The 16,999-nt window shown below is 37.7% G+C and overlaps 1 protein-coding gene across 1 annotated transcript in view; it reads left to right on the forward strand.

Annotated features, from left to right (window-relative positions):
• TG (thyroglobulin) overlaps positions 1 to 16,999 on the forward strand; it is a 155,356-nt gene that overhangs the window by 21,073 nt on the left and 117,284 nt on the right. Inside the window, exons 14-18 of the mRNA XM_084511358.1 lie at positions 3,671 to 3,880; positions 6,118 to 6,272; positions 6,706 to 6,862; positions 11,012 to 11,236; positions 16,444 to 16,593. Of these exons, the coding sequence (XP_084367484.1) occupies positions 3,671 to 3,880; positions 6,118 to 6,272; positions 6,706 to 6,862; positions 11,012 to 11,236; positions 16,444 to 16,593 (897 nt within the window). The remainder of the gene's footprint in view (positions 1 to 3,670; positions 3,881 to 6,117; positions 6,273 to 6,705; positions 6,863 to 11,011; positions 11,237 to 16,443; positions 16,594 to 16,999) is intronic.

Here is a 16,999-nt window from a genome sequence, read left to right on the forward strand (position 1 = left end):
TTGTCATGGAGAAGGAGGAGGGTCTAGATCTTTGACATTTCCTTGTTCATAAAATTGGGTAAATCAAAGGGCTGTTAAACTTTGTTAAAAGTCCACCTGAACAGTTTGATGCAAACTTGAACCTGTTCCAGTGTGAGCTGGCTCTAGGATTAAAAGCCATTCAACTGACTAAAATAAAATTTTAAAAATGTATGCTTCTGCCATTCCTACTCTTGGCTAGTGGTCAGAATTGTGAAAACGATGTGCCAAAACACTACATATTCACAGAGTATTTCCTGTGTTATGAGAGCTGCAGAGTACTGGATTTCACTCATGGTTTCCAGTGAGATGTCCAAATGGCAGATATTTGGATAACTTTTATTTCCAATGGTCTTTATATATCTCCCCATCACTGAAGTGAAGCAGAACAAATGAAATTTTCTACAAGGCCATGCTCCAAAGTGCAATGATTAATTGAAACTAAAGATGTAAAAAGAAAACCTTCAAGAGCCAGTGCCTGCAGGACACCACTTTTTCCATAGTTCTTACATTTTTTTAAATCAGAGCTGTTGGTAGATTTTAGAAAATGAGGCTACATAATAAGAAATTGCTTAGGTTTCCTTCTGTGATTATGCTATATAATGAGCAAAATGTGCTTCTCAAGCTGATGGTGTCAGCCTAACTCTCTGTAAAGCATTTTAATCAATTAGATAACTCCTCAGCCAATTTGGAAACAGCCTACAACATCATTTTCTTTGAACCCTCTTGTACCAATAGACAATTTTGAGGACATGATTATTTGAGAAGACACAGGGAGATCACAGGGTTATATCTGCCCCATACAGTGTGGTATTATATGGAGTTGCCCAACAAAGCTGTGAAGAAATGAACTCCAGAGCTAGGGCAGTGCAGTCACGTGCAGCTTTCTAGCTTTTCAGAGAAGCAGAGTTTATTAGTCTAACAAATGTAGTGCTGCAGCTGTCCTGCCTTCAGATTAAGGGCTAGGACTTCTGTGGCACACTGGACTGTGTAATAGCTATTTACCAATTTGTTTGGACCAGGTGGAGGAAATCACTTTGATGCATGACACTCTATAGAGCAGACTGACTTTCTGACAAACTCTGAAAATGAACAGAGAAAAGTGGAAGAGATTGTAGTATGCCAGAGAAAAGTCAGAATTAATTTTAAATGTGAGTCTTTCATATCTTCTCATTTTCACAAAAGCTCATTTTCTGGATTTCCTCCTAAATTCCAAGAGATTCTTATGAAATATGATTTAAGGAAGGTGTAGGCGTACAATGAGATAGGGCCCTCAGACAATTTTGCATTCTGCTTGGACATTTGCTGTTTCTTGAGACCCTGTAATGCTGTAATTTTCCTAGAGGAAGTAGTGACTGAATGATTAACTACCTTGAATGTTTAAAAGATTGAACTGAGAGAGAGAGATACCTGCTTCAAAAATTTAGTGGAAACTTGGCTTTACCATTTGTTATTTTGCACATAGATATACCACTGAAATAATCTTTAATGATTTTTCTGGATTTTGAAAAAGCAGTGGAACTTTTTCATGCTAAACAATTTACTTACAGGATAAGAATAAAGAAGAAAAAGTTATTTTTCCCCTCAGTCTGTCCAGCCTCATCCTGGAAACTACTAATAATTGTTCAGGAAAAAGAAAAGGGAGTATTATTTCACTATCTTGGATATCTTGTCTGTCAACAAAAGAAGCTGTTGTGGTGGGAGAGTACAATAAACTTCTCCTGCAACATCTGAAGAGACAGCTGTAAACAGAGTGCCCAGAGCTTGCAATGAGTTTTTCATTAGATTAATCATTTCCATCAGAGATAGAATCCAAGCTCTTCTAGTTGACAGACACCAGAGCTGATGCCAAGTATCCTAGCAGTTCCCACATGCACCTCCCATCCTCAGGCCCACTTTCCACTGCTCTGAGTGGAGATAGAGGAGGGGAGAGCATCTAGAGAAAGTACTTTCCTTCTGGAAATCTTTAGAAACACCTGTGAATGAAGTGCCAATATTCAACCTGACTCTGGTTCATTCCCACAGGACCAAGAAATTGAAGCAGAAATAGAAGAATGACAAAATGGCTTGATAATGATAATAAGGGAGGTGATAACTGTAGAGGGATAAATGAACAAACTACCAATTGTCTTGACTGGTTGATGAGGGATTTGAACTGAAACCCGTGAACTAAACCAGGAAATAATCCATCCCCTTTATGTGTTTGGTGGGCTCTCTTTTTCTTTGGTTTACAGACTAACTCTTACTAAGACAGACAGTACAAGACAGTAGCAGCTTATGTCTGAGACTGGATCTGATTTTCTGGGAAAAGAAAAGAAAAGAAAAGAAAAGAAAAGAAAAGAAAAGAAAAGAAAAGAAAAGAAAAGAAAAGAAAAGAAAAGAAAAGAAAAGAAAAGAAAAGAAAAGAAAAGAAAAGAAAAGAAAAGAAAAGAAAAGAAAAGAAAAGAAAAGAAAAGAAAAGAAAAGAAAAGAAAAGAAAAGAAAAGGTGTTAGAATAACAAGAAGATCACAGAATGATTTTTAATACTTATTTATTATTAATTTTGAATAAAAAGATAATGTAATTTACAGGTAGTGGATGTAGTTTGCATTGGTCAGGATAAGTATCCCTATTTCTTACAGTGATATCTTTTAGTCCTAAAATCTATGGAGAGTTATTAAAACTTCATATTCATAAAGGAAGGATGACAGGTTTCCATCTTTACTAAGAAAAAAAAAAAGATTGGATCGAGAGTCAAGGAGTGAAGAGGAAGAGCATAGAGTCCCCACTTACAGAGTTATTACAGAAATATTAGCCCTCCAGCAACTAGGGAGGTTGGGACAGCTCTGGGCATTGTTGTTTGGAAAATAGTCCATATGTACACCAAACCAATGAATTGTAGGATATGAGAACTTTATTTCTTTATTTTGAATTGAGGTAGTCTTTTTTTTTTTATTATTTTTTTCTTTATGTTTTGTACTTCTGGAACTGAGAAGTGTGCTTAAGTATTACTAGATATATTCAGGAAGTAGGTTGGGATCTGGCTAATGTTGAACAAAGCAGTTGGTTTGTACTGGTTAGTAGAAGTTAACAATTATGTTAATTAGCCTATAGTTTGTTGTAGTGGGCTAGCAGGTTTGAAATGACTATGTTGATACAGAGTGAGTTGACAGGGTAGATTTTGCACTCTAATTCCAAAGCTAGGAATCACAGCTAGGGATCTGCTGGGTCACCAGAAACATCCTGGTGCTATTGAAGGCACCATAATAATGAGTTCTTGATCTTGAAATTCCACTCTAAAGAAAACTCAGATTTTTTTTTTGGCCCTGCCTGTTTCCACTGGATATCTTTTGTGAAGGTTGATGCTAAGAACCCTTCTTCTCATTTTCTGCTTAAATCTATTCATGACTGTTTAAAATTTATTTGTTATTAAAAACCATGCACGTAGCTTTCTGTACCCAGTGTATTACCCATCAAAATGAGTACAAGTCTTTTCATCAGCATTAGTAAACTGGACCACGGTGATGTCAAACCAGATCTAAGTTGATATGCATGGAAAATGCACAGGGTGCTCTCTAGGTTATCTATGTTTATGTGGGGGTTATGAGGACATTTTACTAGAACCGTTTTGCAGTATGCTCCTAATATATCTCTTTCCTCCCCTACCTAAAGATCCCCAGTGTGCTCTACCATTTGGTGCCTCATCTATTCTCAACGGAGCTGTGATTTGCGAAAAGGTGTCTGAGCAAATGTCAGGCATTCAGCAGTGCCGTCTGGTATGTCGCCAAGGCTTCCGCAGCGCTTACTCCAGCACATCGTTTCAGTGTGAGTTGCTGCAGCGCCGATGGGTCTCAGCTGCCCCGCTCTACCAGGCCTGCCAAAGTACGTCTGAACTGCCATGGGTTGGGAAGGGCACAGAGCAATGTAAATGGGTGTTCAAAAATCCTCCTTCATCATGAAGCTATATTATGAGTTACAATGATAGGACAGAGTTATATGGGAGTTCCTAAATTAAGGTGCAGTAGATTAGTCCTGTCTTCTGCCATCTTCATCGCTGTCTTTTGACTGGTTATGCCAGAAACAGTCCCATTTTTCTGTAACAGCATAGTTATAAATAGTTATTCAATCTATATGCAGATTTTCCTTTGCAAGTTAAAAGATGTTGGCACCATGAAGCGATTCTGATGGAAACACTTAGCCCTAGAGGAACAGATGAGCACCAGATGTTTGAATTTGGCAGAACCTGTATGTTTATTTGCATAATCAAGTCACTGTTACTTCTGCATCTTTCTGTAGCAATCTGTTCTTTAGGATTATTCTCTCAGTTAGATGGCTTGTAGTGTTTTTCAAACCATTTTTCTTTCAAGAAAAAAAACAAACAAACACACCCTTTAAATCTTGGAAGAATCAGTTGTCTATTCAGAATGCGTGTAATTGAGATTTAATGTCAGTCTTTTCAATTATTTCAAACAGAGGTAAGTTCCAATCAATACAGCAACTTCATAGCACTGCCTAACTCAGAGAAACGCAGATCTTGATGTAAAGTCTGTCAATTCATTGTCTGTCTGCAACAGATCTTCATCTCCAGAATGGGCTACACGTATTTTCTAGAAACTCCTGTATTAACACATCTCTACTCATACCCAAAGCTTTCTATTCTCAGTGTAAACAATTTGAAACTTGAATTTCAGATTGAGGCTTTTGTTTGCCCTTAAACACGTTTGGTACATATTTATACCATACTATGAGGTAATTTTCATGCTTGCCTGTTATGCTCGATTAACTGTTTATAAGGCCAGAGGGGACTGTGTGGCAACCTAATACAAGCTTCTGTTTAACACAAGCTAAGAGACTTCCCTCAGCAATTTGTTTTTGAAATAGAAAAGGGGGAAAAAACATACATCTGATGGTCATTCAATGAATGTCACAATAATAGAGAATTCACCACACCACTTAACAATTTGTTCCAATGGATAATTACCCTAACTCTTAAAAACCTTATTTCCTGTGCCTTATGTGTACACTTAGAGATTGTGGTTAAGTCAGCTCTTAATTACTCTGCGATAAACTAAACAGATAAAGGGTTTTGTGCCTTTCAGGAAGAAGCAGGCTTTTATGTCTTTTGGTCCTTACAACCACTCTCCTTGGACTCTCTTCAGATTTTTCCACAGTCATTTTGGGAGCAAGGGACTGGGAATTGTGCTCCAGCAATGATGCTTGTGTGTGCTGCAGTGAGGGTCTGTAGAACTAGGGAGCAGGGGAGAGCTCTGCCACTTCTCCAGGCCGGTGGATAAGCTGTGCTGAATCTGAGAGAACAAACTCTTTGAGAAGCCTGTGATCAGTATAACTCAGACAAGAATTTTCACTTTGTTTGTTTTTGTTTTCCCCTCCTGTCTAACTACTGTTTTAATAGGTTTTCATTTTGAGATTGACTTCACAGGTCTCTCAGTGGTTTGTGTGATTTGAGTCGCTCTGGTTTGCTCTCAAAAAATCAGAAGGCCCTTCTCAGATATCCATGTCAAAGCTGTTATTCTGCAGTTAAATTTATTCTCTCCCAAAGCTTGATTCCAAGTTAATTTAACAGGCTAGGTTTCTGAAAGCCCGTTTGAATTAGTATTAATTGCTGTAACCATTCATTTTCTTTTTAAATAGAAGTCCTGTATCAGCTCTTTCCTGATTTTAGCTGAGAGAAATGAAGGTTGACAGACCAATAATTCCTGTTTTTCTGTTTCATTTCTGATTATTGACGTAATGCCAGCTTTCATCTAGTTCTCTGTATGTTCGTATCTGCCAAGGCTTGTAAAAAATCATCATTAGTGGTCCAAATCTTTCCGTATCCTTCTGTGAGTGAGTGCTCCAGTGTAAAATGTATCTGTATTATATATATTGTCTTTTTTTTTTTTTTTTTTCTGTAGTGCACAAAATATATATTTATCAAGCACTCTTTCTGCTTATTATTCACTGTGGACAACTCCACTGTTTTCACCTAGTAATGGGGAGATATTATTGATGAAAGATAAAAATGCAAATCAATGTCATCTTTTCCTCAAAATAACTTCAGAAGTTAGTTTTTATGATAAATAGTGAGGCTAATAAATGCCCTTCTATTTATTTTTTAGAGCTGCAATTATTTCAGACAGTCCAAGCTCAAACACACTTTCAATTACTGCTACCTCCTCAGAAGACTTGTAGTTCTGACTATTCTGGATTACTCGAGGCATTCCAGATACTTATTTTAGATGAGTTGAAGGCTCGTGGTTTCTGTCACCTCCAGGTAATTTCAGTTCTTTATTATTTGTTATTCAATAAATAAATAAATGTTGAGACATAGAATAGAACTTTGCATCTTCAAAAGAGAAAGAAGAGCAGAAAATACTATGAAATCTCTTATATGGATGACTAGGAAAATACAATGTTCAGACTCACTGCCCCACATTGGTGGATCAGTTTAATTGTAGCCATAGAAGTCATATCACATCAGTCCAATATTTATTAAAATATGTTTTGATCGAAGTGAACATTTTGACTCTTCTTATAGTGAGTAAATAACCTGCTAAAGTTATATTCTCCTAATTCTATTTCTGTTCTTACTGGACCTTTTGAAAATGTTGCCTTGAGCATAGCACAGTGCAAATGAATATGGAAAGACAAGAACTAGAAGACTTTAAGTTTGACTAACCTTAATTTCATTTAATATTGAATTAAAGGTAGATGCATTTGGAAATACCATCTCAGTTCCTGTCTGTGACAATTCCTCTGTCTATGTTGAATGTCTGAGTGTGGACCGCCTGGGAGTGAATGTCACGTGGAGGACTCAGCTGGAAAACATCCCAGCAAGTTCTCTCCCTGACTTACATTATATTGGTAAGTTTATCTCCGATGTTTCTGTGAAACAAGCCTGCTTTGCTTCCTAACAGTTTGGTTTCCCCCTGTCTGCTCTTGAGAGGCACTAAAAAGGCAGCGCAAATGCTCACTGACAGGGTCTTTCTTTATAACACTGGAGGTGTGTTTCTGAACCTTTGGTGTTATATTTTTCAGGCTGTGACTGCAGTGTGAAAAGCAGATAAAATTGAGTATTGCTTTCAGATAGCACTGGCTCTCCCAGCTTCTTTAACTGTCACTGAAAATTACTTTATCTGCCAGGAGCTGAACTGTCCTGGAGGTTAATTTCCAGTGGGCAGATTGTTTTCGTTATTGCGTTGTACTCAGAGAAACACAATTCACATATTGCCAAAAAGATAAGTAATTTCTTCAAAATGTGGTTTTCTTGGTTTTGTTCCTTTTCTTTTTCTTTTTATTACACTACCTTTGACACTAAAGAATTACCTTTACCTTGTAAGTCCTAGAGCAAAGATGCAGAGTCCATTGACTGGTAGATCTTCACTGTGGTTTAAAATGAGTTAGAGACAGTGTAAATAACTTTCAAAACACTTGGAATTTCCCGTTAAAATAAAAGAAGTAAAAGACATATCCCAAGTTGAAACATCCTTTATGCCAGCTTTTCTCTAGTTACAAAGCTTTGCAATGATGTTCCCAGTGCTAAATATAAATAACTCTGCCTGCACATGGTTCTTCCCTCTGATTTTGAGGCATGGAGATTTGTGCCCTACAGCCTGATCAGAACCAAGTTCAAAAGTCTTCAGGACCTGAACAGAGTGTGCAGTGGTCATGTGGTTCCTGGCTATAGTGTCTGTTTGTGTTTACTTCCATTCAGTTGTACCAGATCATAAAGAAAACATGGATATTAAGTGGTTTGTAGAAGGTGGATCAAAGTGCAAGTTTTTCTGGGTTTATATAGCAGTTTACTTCTGAAACCATTCTGCATTGAGGACGCTGCATTTTTGACCCTCTCCACACTATAATTTTCCCACAGTATTTAAAATTGCTTTTCAGGGAATGACTGTGTGGTTTCAGAAGAGGTAGTATAAGTCTAGTCTGGGGAGATCAGACAACTGTAAACACTCTGTCTGTATACTCTTGGCACCATTAACTTCCATTACTTTTAAAACAGCTTTGGGTCTTTCTGTTTGAGTTATTGTCTGCATCATCACTTGTATGTACACAATGAGTGAGTAAATTTGCTCTCTCAATTGAAAATCTGCATTATTAAAATTGCTTAGATCTTTTCCTAGCTTCTCTATGGGTAAGGGATAGGTCAATAGGTCTCGTGTGTGTGTGTGTGTTTTCCCCAGTGAAGAAGCTGAGAAAAAAAAAATTGCTATTTGCTAAACAGAAGCACAGCATGCGTACGTTTGCAATGAAGAACCTTAAATCTAAATAATTAATGACTTCTTTGTTACATTTTTTTTTCTCACAGATATTTTCATGTATTAAATTCTGAGGTTATGGAAATCCCTTCCTGAGGGATCTTATGCTGTTTGGCTTGATAGCTTAGACCTCAGTTCTAAAAAATTTGAGGAGCACTTACAGCAATTTCTCTCTTTTCTGTTCAACAAACAAAAATACTAATGATTATAAAAGTGAACTTTTGCTGGATGAACATATAGTAAACAGTTCCTATCAGTGAGATTAGATGAATCCCTGTCCCTTATACAGCCAAAACCTTAAGCTTTTTTTTTTTTTTTTTTTTTTTTTTTTTTTTTTTTTTTTCCCTATGTATTCTTGCAATGAAGTATGAGACACTTAGTAGTTTAAATTGCCAAAATGGTGCAGCAAAGAAGGAACAAAGGAACAAAACCAGGGAAGCACTGCCATGCTTTACAGTATGCTGTGTCCCAGGAAGCTTTTCATTTACTGCCAGGTCCCACGTCAGCCAGTAAGCATGGCCCCAAGCTGGCCAGCCTTGCTGGAAGGGTTGAACCAAGGCAGCTGTGCTGCACCTGGGACCCAGCTCAGGACTTCTTTCCTGGCTCTGGTTGATATGTGTATGACATTACCAGCTAGTCTGTGGCTGGGATGTCTGCCACAGTGCTGGATTGCTCTCTCTTGAGAACAATTCCAAGATTTACCTGTCTGCTTGCTGTATATGAACATGTTTACTGTAACTAAACACTTGTTATTATATGCTGCCTGCAATGGGCACCATATAGACATAGACACATAACACAACCCTCACAGGAGAGTCATATTTAGTGACAGCGTTAAGAACATTTTAACACAGGGAAATATCCTTAACTAAAAGAACTTCAGTTCCTTCAGTGGGTTCTTGCTGGCTTGACTCTTTGCTTGTTTTCTACACGTGAATTCCCTCCAGCTGCCATTTCTAGGTTATTTTTGCTTTTACAGCTAGAAAATTCAGAAGGGTATTTGCTTGAATAAAAGGCTAATCTACTTATTCCTGCTTCCAGTTACAAGACAATTTCTGGTAAAACCTTTGCAAATAGTTATGGGTTATGTGGTAATCTCCAATTACTTCCTCAGGAGCTAAGTATCATTTTGGCCTGGGTTTGAACAAAATGGAATGCTATTTTGTTGATTGTATTATGTGCCAGTGCAGCAGAAGGGTAAATTGCTTAAAGCTGAAGGAAACAGAGAACTGAGAACACGAGGACACAGATGTCTGCTTATACACAAGGTCTGTTCACTTCTTTAGCCCGTAAGTGTAAAAGCCTCAAGTTCCTCCTTTGCCAAGAGGGAAACAACATCTGCATGACAGCAAGCAGCTACAGACCAACAGACAGAGAGGGCACCTGCATTGTCTGTGCTACAAGTTTGGAATAATCTTTCAGAAAAAGTACGGTAGGGCTGTGGTCTGTTCAGCCCAGGCTGGTGGGCAGCACTGCGTAGTCAGAGCCTGGTACCTAGCTGTGAAATTCTGTCCTTGCTCTGAGAAGTGAGAAACTGCCCATGGGCTTCAGAGCAAAGTTGGGAAACTTGCCACGTGACAGTGCAGCAGTATGCTCATCTATTTGCCTTGGACACATCAGTCACAGCATAAATAAGCTTTGTGCAGTGTGTGAGGTGTAACATTCCTCGCATTCTCTTTACGTATTTAACATCCTCCCTGTGAAAATTCAACATCCAAGGTCATCGGTGTACTTGCAAAACCTGAAGTACATAGCATGCAGGGCTTCCCATTTGCTAGGCTGTACGTCATCTGTAGCTGCCAGAGGTCCTCATAAACCATACCAACAGTTCTGTGCCATAAAGCCTGCAGGGATAAACAGAACATGATAACAAAAAAATCCTCTGGGAATACTGTTTCTTGTAGCATTTCTGGTGCAGCCAAACTGAGGAATTTGTTCTTTCTCTAATGCTGAAAACTGTTCTGGAGCAAGTCATCAGAAGGAGAAGCTGTCTGGGCAACTAAGGGTATAGAAAGTAGCAAAGGTCCTCACTTATTTTCCAGCTTTAAACACCAGCTTCAGCAACTGTGGAGAGAGTGTCTGTTGGGTAGGTGGGTATGTTCAATATCATTAGTGTGACAGAAGCTGGTTATTATGTTGTTACAGATGCCTTCAAAACCAAATATATAAAATGCTAAACAAGAACTCAGTGATACCCACTGAAACAACAGGAGCAAAACTGAATGTCAGACAATCAATCTGCTAAATGTTTCTAACACAGATATCATATTTTATTCTTCAAGGCCTTAATTTTTGAATTTACTATTTTTTGTTTGCACACATCGCTGGGGAGCTGGGAGATGTTAAAGGTTCCTTCCAACCCAAACCATTCCATGATTCTATAAGCCTGTCGAAGTTCAAGAAGCATTTGGACAATGCTCTCAGACATATGGCTTGATTTTTGGGTCATGCTGTGTGGAGCTAGGAGTTGGACTTGATGATCCTCAGGGGTCCCATGAAACCATGAACTTGGGATACTCTGTGTTTTTATGATTGTTTCTTTAGCACCCTCCACATATGCTAAGATTAGTACTTTAATCTCATAGACACTGTACAGATTCATTCTCATCCATTGTTTGTTGACTTCCTTGTATTTTGTATTTGTATCCACCCATGCTTTTAATTTAAACTTCACCAGTCTTTATGTTGTTGTCCATTTCCCTATTAGAAATCTCATATTATTTTGCTGTATTATTTCTCCCTTTAGAAAAAGCAATTGTTGGAGAAAATCTCATTGGAGCATTTATTAAAGAGATTGAGGATGGTGGATTTCTTCTGTATTTGGACTCCAAGCAGTTCATAGCAGATTCGCTCATTGATTTTCCTCGGGATGAAGAATTTGACCTGTCCCCGAGCGTGCAGCTAGGATGTAGAAGTGGTTTTCGAAGAACTTCATCTCCTGGGAAAACCATCCCAAATGCACAAGGATGTGGTATGCCCCACTTTATCTTTCCCTTCTTTGATGATGTTAGGAATTAATATAAAGTTAGAAAATCATTAGTGAACTTATGTTTAATAGGTGAAAGGCATAAAGCATTGATGTGAGTGGAAAAATCTGAGAGAGATGGAAATTACTGCTTTGCTTTCTGTTCAGTCCTTGCATTGCAGATAGAGTAGGCATCATGACACTGACATTAAATGGAAGGTTTCGTAAACATTTCTTGTGATTTTTTTAGATCTGTCTGGTATTAGACGGTCTTTCAATATTATACATGATACTTGATAAGAAGATTCTACAAAGATAATGTAGCCAGTACTTTGTATGATGTTACATCACCCGGGATAGAAACCTAGCTACAAAAATGTCAAAAGACCTGAGATTGTCAAGTCTTGGGCCAAGTCTGATCCAGCTCATGCGGAAGCTTTCTCCTTGCTGGCCAACACCCAGACCTGATTGAAATTCTGCCCTCTTTTCATAATCTTTCCTTCTGTTTAGTCTGCTTCCCTGGAATGGGCTGTCTTTCTGTCAACATCCTGCTCGGGGCTGCCAAGCCTGCCTCTTCACAGGATCCCTGAGGCTGTGCCTGGCACTGCTGTGTACAGGTCATGCTGCAAAAAAGCCTTTGCTTTGACCTCCCCACTCTTACTTCTATCTACATCAACCCCCTGATAGTGCAACCCTGGTTGTCCTTGTTGGCCCAATGAGCCAATGAGTGATTCTGTGCCTTTCTGATGTCATTTTGAGATTCTGGGGAATAGAAGAGCCAGTTCTACGTATCAGAGCAACAAGTATGGAGTAAGTTTTCCCCAAAAAGGAATATTTTCAGATAGGTAAACCTTCAACACTAATCGGTTAGAGAGATCCTAAGGAAAACTCAAAGCACCCGAAAAGAATTTAGCTCTTTGCTTGATACAGTGGTTCTCTTCAAGTTAGGAGAGCATTCTGATGCTCAGCTGATTACAAGAGAAAAAATAGATGATTTTCAACTGCTTCCATCAAAGGATCTGAATAACAATGAAAAGAGGAAAGACCTATTCTTTGGCTTAAAAGTATTTCTGTAAACTTAAACCCAACTGGGTTAAGTGCTAGCAGCAATTTAAGGAAACTCAGCTTGAACTTATATATGTTTGTGGATCTTGCAACTACATTCATGTACATATCAATGCAGTTAACAGAAAGCGAGCATAAAAACAACTCATATGTTTTCAAACTCCAGTGCAATTATTGTGGCTGCAATGCTGATGTACCCAAAGTGAAATTACCACTTTGTGCATAAGCCATTGCATGCTGTCTGGTTTCCACCAAAAACTGTTTGAAGGCTCCTGTGTTGGAGGAAAAGGGTTACAGAAGAGAACCATCATGTAGGAGATCTTATTTTCAAAGCTCAGTGGCACCTTTCTTCAGCTGTCATTTTTATTATTACCTCGTAGGAATGATCTCAGAGAGAACAGCATAAAAACAAGTGACAGTGTTATTTTTTCCTAAAGAAAATACCACTGAGAATACCTTCCCTTGGTTTTACCATCATATTGTTCTGTTTAACATTATTAAAAATGAAATAATAGTACCTTATGACTCTAATTTGGTAGCTGGAATAAGAACAAGTTTTTTATTTTTTATTTTTTTTTTAATTCCCAAACAAGTCATCACTCTTGATCCTTATATGTTAAAAAGGAGAAGAAAAGAAACACAAAAAGTAATAGTGCAGCGAAGCATTGAAGATCTTACCTTGCTAACAGCAGGGATATTGGCAAACTCACTTCTTTGCTTTTTGAAATATTATGTGACTTGAATCCTGATAAAAGATGCTGAGATGGAAGCCCCCTAGTCTAAGAACATGTCTGTGCTCAGCCTCTCTGCTTTTTCTCTTTCCCTCAGGAGAATGAGTATGATACCTGTTGTGGGTTTAGCTGTACGATTTCTGAGGTGCCTTCTAGGTCCATTGATAGGAGAATGAGTAATGCTGTGGAGTGGTTAAATCATCTTCCCATACATCCAGATGTCTGAATTTTGTGGATTTGCATTAAATGATGTAATGATGTAATTTCTAACTAATGTGAATTTGCTAGAAGAGAAAAACAGTAGCAGATATGAAGGTTGGTGTGTGCTGTGGTAACACCTGAATTTAGAGGCAGGAGTCTAACCAGGTTAAATGATGAGCTGCTTTGCCTTGTACCAGGTGTGTCTTTCTGGACAGGCAAAGATTGAAAACTGGACAGGAGATTTTGTTGGTATATATTTTTTTCTTTCCTTCAGCTTTGAATGTATGCTTTTAAGGCAAGGGCTTCAAAGTCCTTGCCCATGAATCAGTTCTGAACTGCTGCTCTTTTCAAGTCAGACCTTTAAGTGTAAGTTGTCTGCAGTTTCAGCTCATCTCCATGGTCTGAAACACTTCAGATTTTGGTTATTTATACACACCAAGCAGAAAAAGATTAACTCCTACTGAGAACATGTAACAACTTTTAGTTACTTACCAAGATGTACTTTTGTACTAATTTAAGGCATCATTATTTAGTAAGCATAATCCATCACTCAGGGCAAAAGAACTTGCAGTGAACTGGATCTTTGTGCCAAATATTTCCTGCCAGGGATAGAGGCCTCTAGGAAGCAGTACATTAATTTGCCTTGTTTGTTAGTTCATAGACATTTGCATCAGCTAGCTTTAGAGGAAGGCACTCAGTAAAACAGACATAGGAAAGTGGAAAAGAGGATGTTCCTGCTTCACGTTTTGGCAGAGATTTCCTATTCAAAGATGCCATGATGGACATACTGCTGAATGCTGTTTTATGTTGTAGGACCGTGGTTTTTAATCTAAACATGGCATTTAAGAATTCTGTTTCTGGTTCCTCTGTGATGCAGGTTTTTTGTTTGGTTTAGTTTTATTGTATGCATTCTGTATGTGTAAACATGTACATAATCTGGTCTTCTATCCTGTCTTGGTCTGTTTCTCTTCTTTTCCTCCCCTCTCCCTCTGTGTAGTTCACGAGGAAAACCTGAAGTCTGCTTGTGAGTTACCTTTGTTTTACTATATTTTTTATCTTTGTTTCTTTTATTATTTGGAAGTCTGGGTAAATTCTATCAGGAGTGCTTTGAACAGAGCATAACCCAAACGAAATACAATGCTAGAGTTATAGCCATGCTGGTAGCTCAAGACTTCATTAGTAATTATTTGAATCAATAATGTGATGTTCCAAAAGTTTACAGTATCTGATGGGAGGAGAGTAGTGCAAGCATTAGGTAATGACCAGTTGCAACACTTTCTAAGCATGCTTAGTGTGATGCTCACGTGCAGCATCCAGGGATTTATTTTTGGAGATTTTTATATATATATATATATATATATATATATATATATATATATATATAATTAAAATGTTATTAATTTTATTGTATTATTCTAATTTTATCCCTTTATTCCCCTGTTATTTTAGAAAAATAAAGTATGGATCTGGTTGTTAGCTCTGAGATTTTGCCTAGGGGCTATCCTCCAGTTTCTTACCTAGTTAAAGCAAATGAAAGCCTGAAAGAGTTGAGCTTGATGGCTTGTCTGACTTCCAGAGCCAAACTTAATCTACCCATACTTGTGCTGAGTGTAATGTATAGCTGATGTGACACATGCCTTCAAGAGTTACAGATTCTAGAAAACATGGTTCCCTGCACCATATTTTTTGCTATTCTTTGTGTCCTTTTGTTAACTTAATGTGTGAGACAAAAGGCGATTTTACTTCCTTAAGGAAAAGGACAGAGGATAGGAGATACAGCTATTATATTTGCATCATGATTGTAACTACAAAAAGAGGAAGGTGCTTTGAAACACTTGATTTCCTCCTTTTAAAACTTCAATTGCTTAATTAGTCTCTCTCATCCTCTGTAGTTTGCCTTCAATTTAGGCATGTATTACTCATTTCATTTTAATTTCTTGTACTGCTGTTCATTTGCAATGCTTATGATCTTTCTTCCATGGGTTGGAAAATGTCTTTAAAATGTATCAGACACGCTTGGGTATTAGGTAATATGCATGGGAATCCTGTCTCTGCTGTCTCTGTGTTGTTTTTTTTTTTGTTTGTTTGTTTTTGGTTTTGTAATGGATTTTAGATGTTTTATACCTAGAGCAATTGCCTTGATATCTATCTGGGAGGAAAATTTCAGTCTCTCTGTAGCCTCATCCTAGACTTTCCCATTGGATCATTTAGAGCAGGTGAAAGAAGATATGATCATTTATATACTAGATCTATCTTTAGTCCATTAAAATTAGGTGCACCACTAAGTTATATTAATTTACATTCCAGTGTGCTGGCCAGAGCAGCAATTCATCATATGGGTTGTAGTGGAGACGGCCAATTTTCCATTATGGTTTCTCTCTAAGACAAGCTTAAACTGCTGTCAAGACGTAGGGCAAGAACAAACATGAAGTTTTGTACATTGTCAAAGTTCCAAAATATACATTTGATAGTGTTTTGAAGGAAATCTGTGTCTGGAAAGCAGCTGTGAAATAACAACTAAAGGTATTGTCCTGCAACTGTGTCTGTGTCTTCTGCTTTAATGATCATCTGAATGATCTGGATAGAAAGACAGTATTGCATGACCTTCCAGAAGACGAAGAGGTTTTTTCTGCAATATGTAACAGGTCATCTGGAAATATTATTTCTGATTTGTTCTGAAAATTATATTTTCAGAATAATTGTATTTTCAGTCTAAGAATATCTTTTTGTTTTGTATTTGAGTTGTCATGTGCACAACTAGTGGCTTTTAATCCAGCCATTATTATTTAGCTTGGAAGCACTTACAAAAAATTTCATTTCCAGGCATTCTGAATGAAAGCGTTACCATGCGGTGAGTTTCTGTATGATGTTCTGGGAATTTATGCTCATTGGAGTCTTTTTGTTTCTGTCTGTAGTGTTTGTAGAAGTTACTCTATTTGTAGCTTGGGCTCTTTTGTTTTCTTTCACAACCCATCCACAAAGCGTATTATCTTATTACAAATGGATTTGACAGTATTCAGCCATATTCCAGTCATCAGTGAGTTTAATAAATGTTTAAGGAGTGTTTACCTGTACCACTTAGAAATACAGATATTGAAAGCTTGAAGTTTTGGCAAGACCAGCAGCCTGATATACACATGGTGTTTGCACACAGGGGTGTGCAAAAGCCTGAAGTGATTGAATTCCAAAAGAATAATGATGTTCTTCTCTTTGCAGTTGTTTGTCCTTCAGGCAGTCATTTCCAGAATGGTGAATGCATTCCCTGCCCTCTTGGTTACTACCAGTACCAGACAGGACGTTCCTCTTGTATCAAGTGTCCAATGGGTAAAACTACCAGCTCTTATGGGGCATTCAGCATTGATCACTGTAAGTTGAGCTAATTTTGTCCTTGTTCTTTGTATTCTGCCTTCAAACAAATAATGGATTTTTCATCTGTAAATTAAAAAATAATAATAATAAAAATATATGAATATGATCCCTTCTGCATACATTTGAAGACATTTTTCAAGGACAGAACAAACTGTCTGGTGTTTTGACCCAAAATGCATGAAAAATGAGTGGTCAATCTCATCCAGGATGTTGTGGTTCCTTAAAATGTGTTCATTGTCCTGAAGAATGATATCTGAGTATTCAGTCAGTGAGAAACATCTCGTATAGTTCATTTATTGGCATTTTCATGAAGACTAAAGAAGTTCTGTCCAGCTTTTTCAAGACCCTGTTTTAGTATAAATACTTCTCGGAGCAATTATTGATATGTTCACTAAAGTTGGTG

The sequence above is a fragment of the Aythya ferina genome (assembly GCF_964211825.1).
Source record: "Aythya ferina genome assembly, chromosome: 2".
NCBI classification, from domain to species: domain Eukaryota; kingdom Metazoa; phylum Chordata; class Aves; order Anseriformes; family Anatidae; genus Aythya; species Aythya ferina.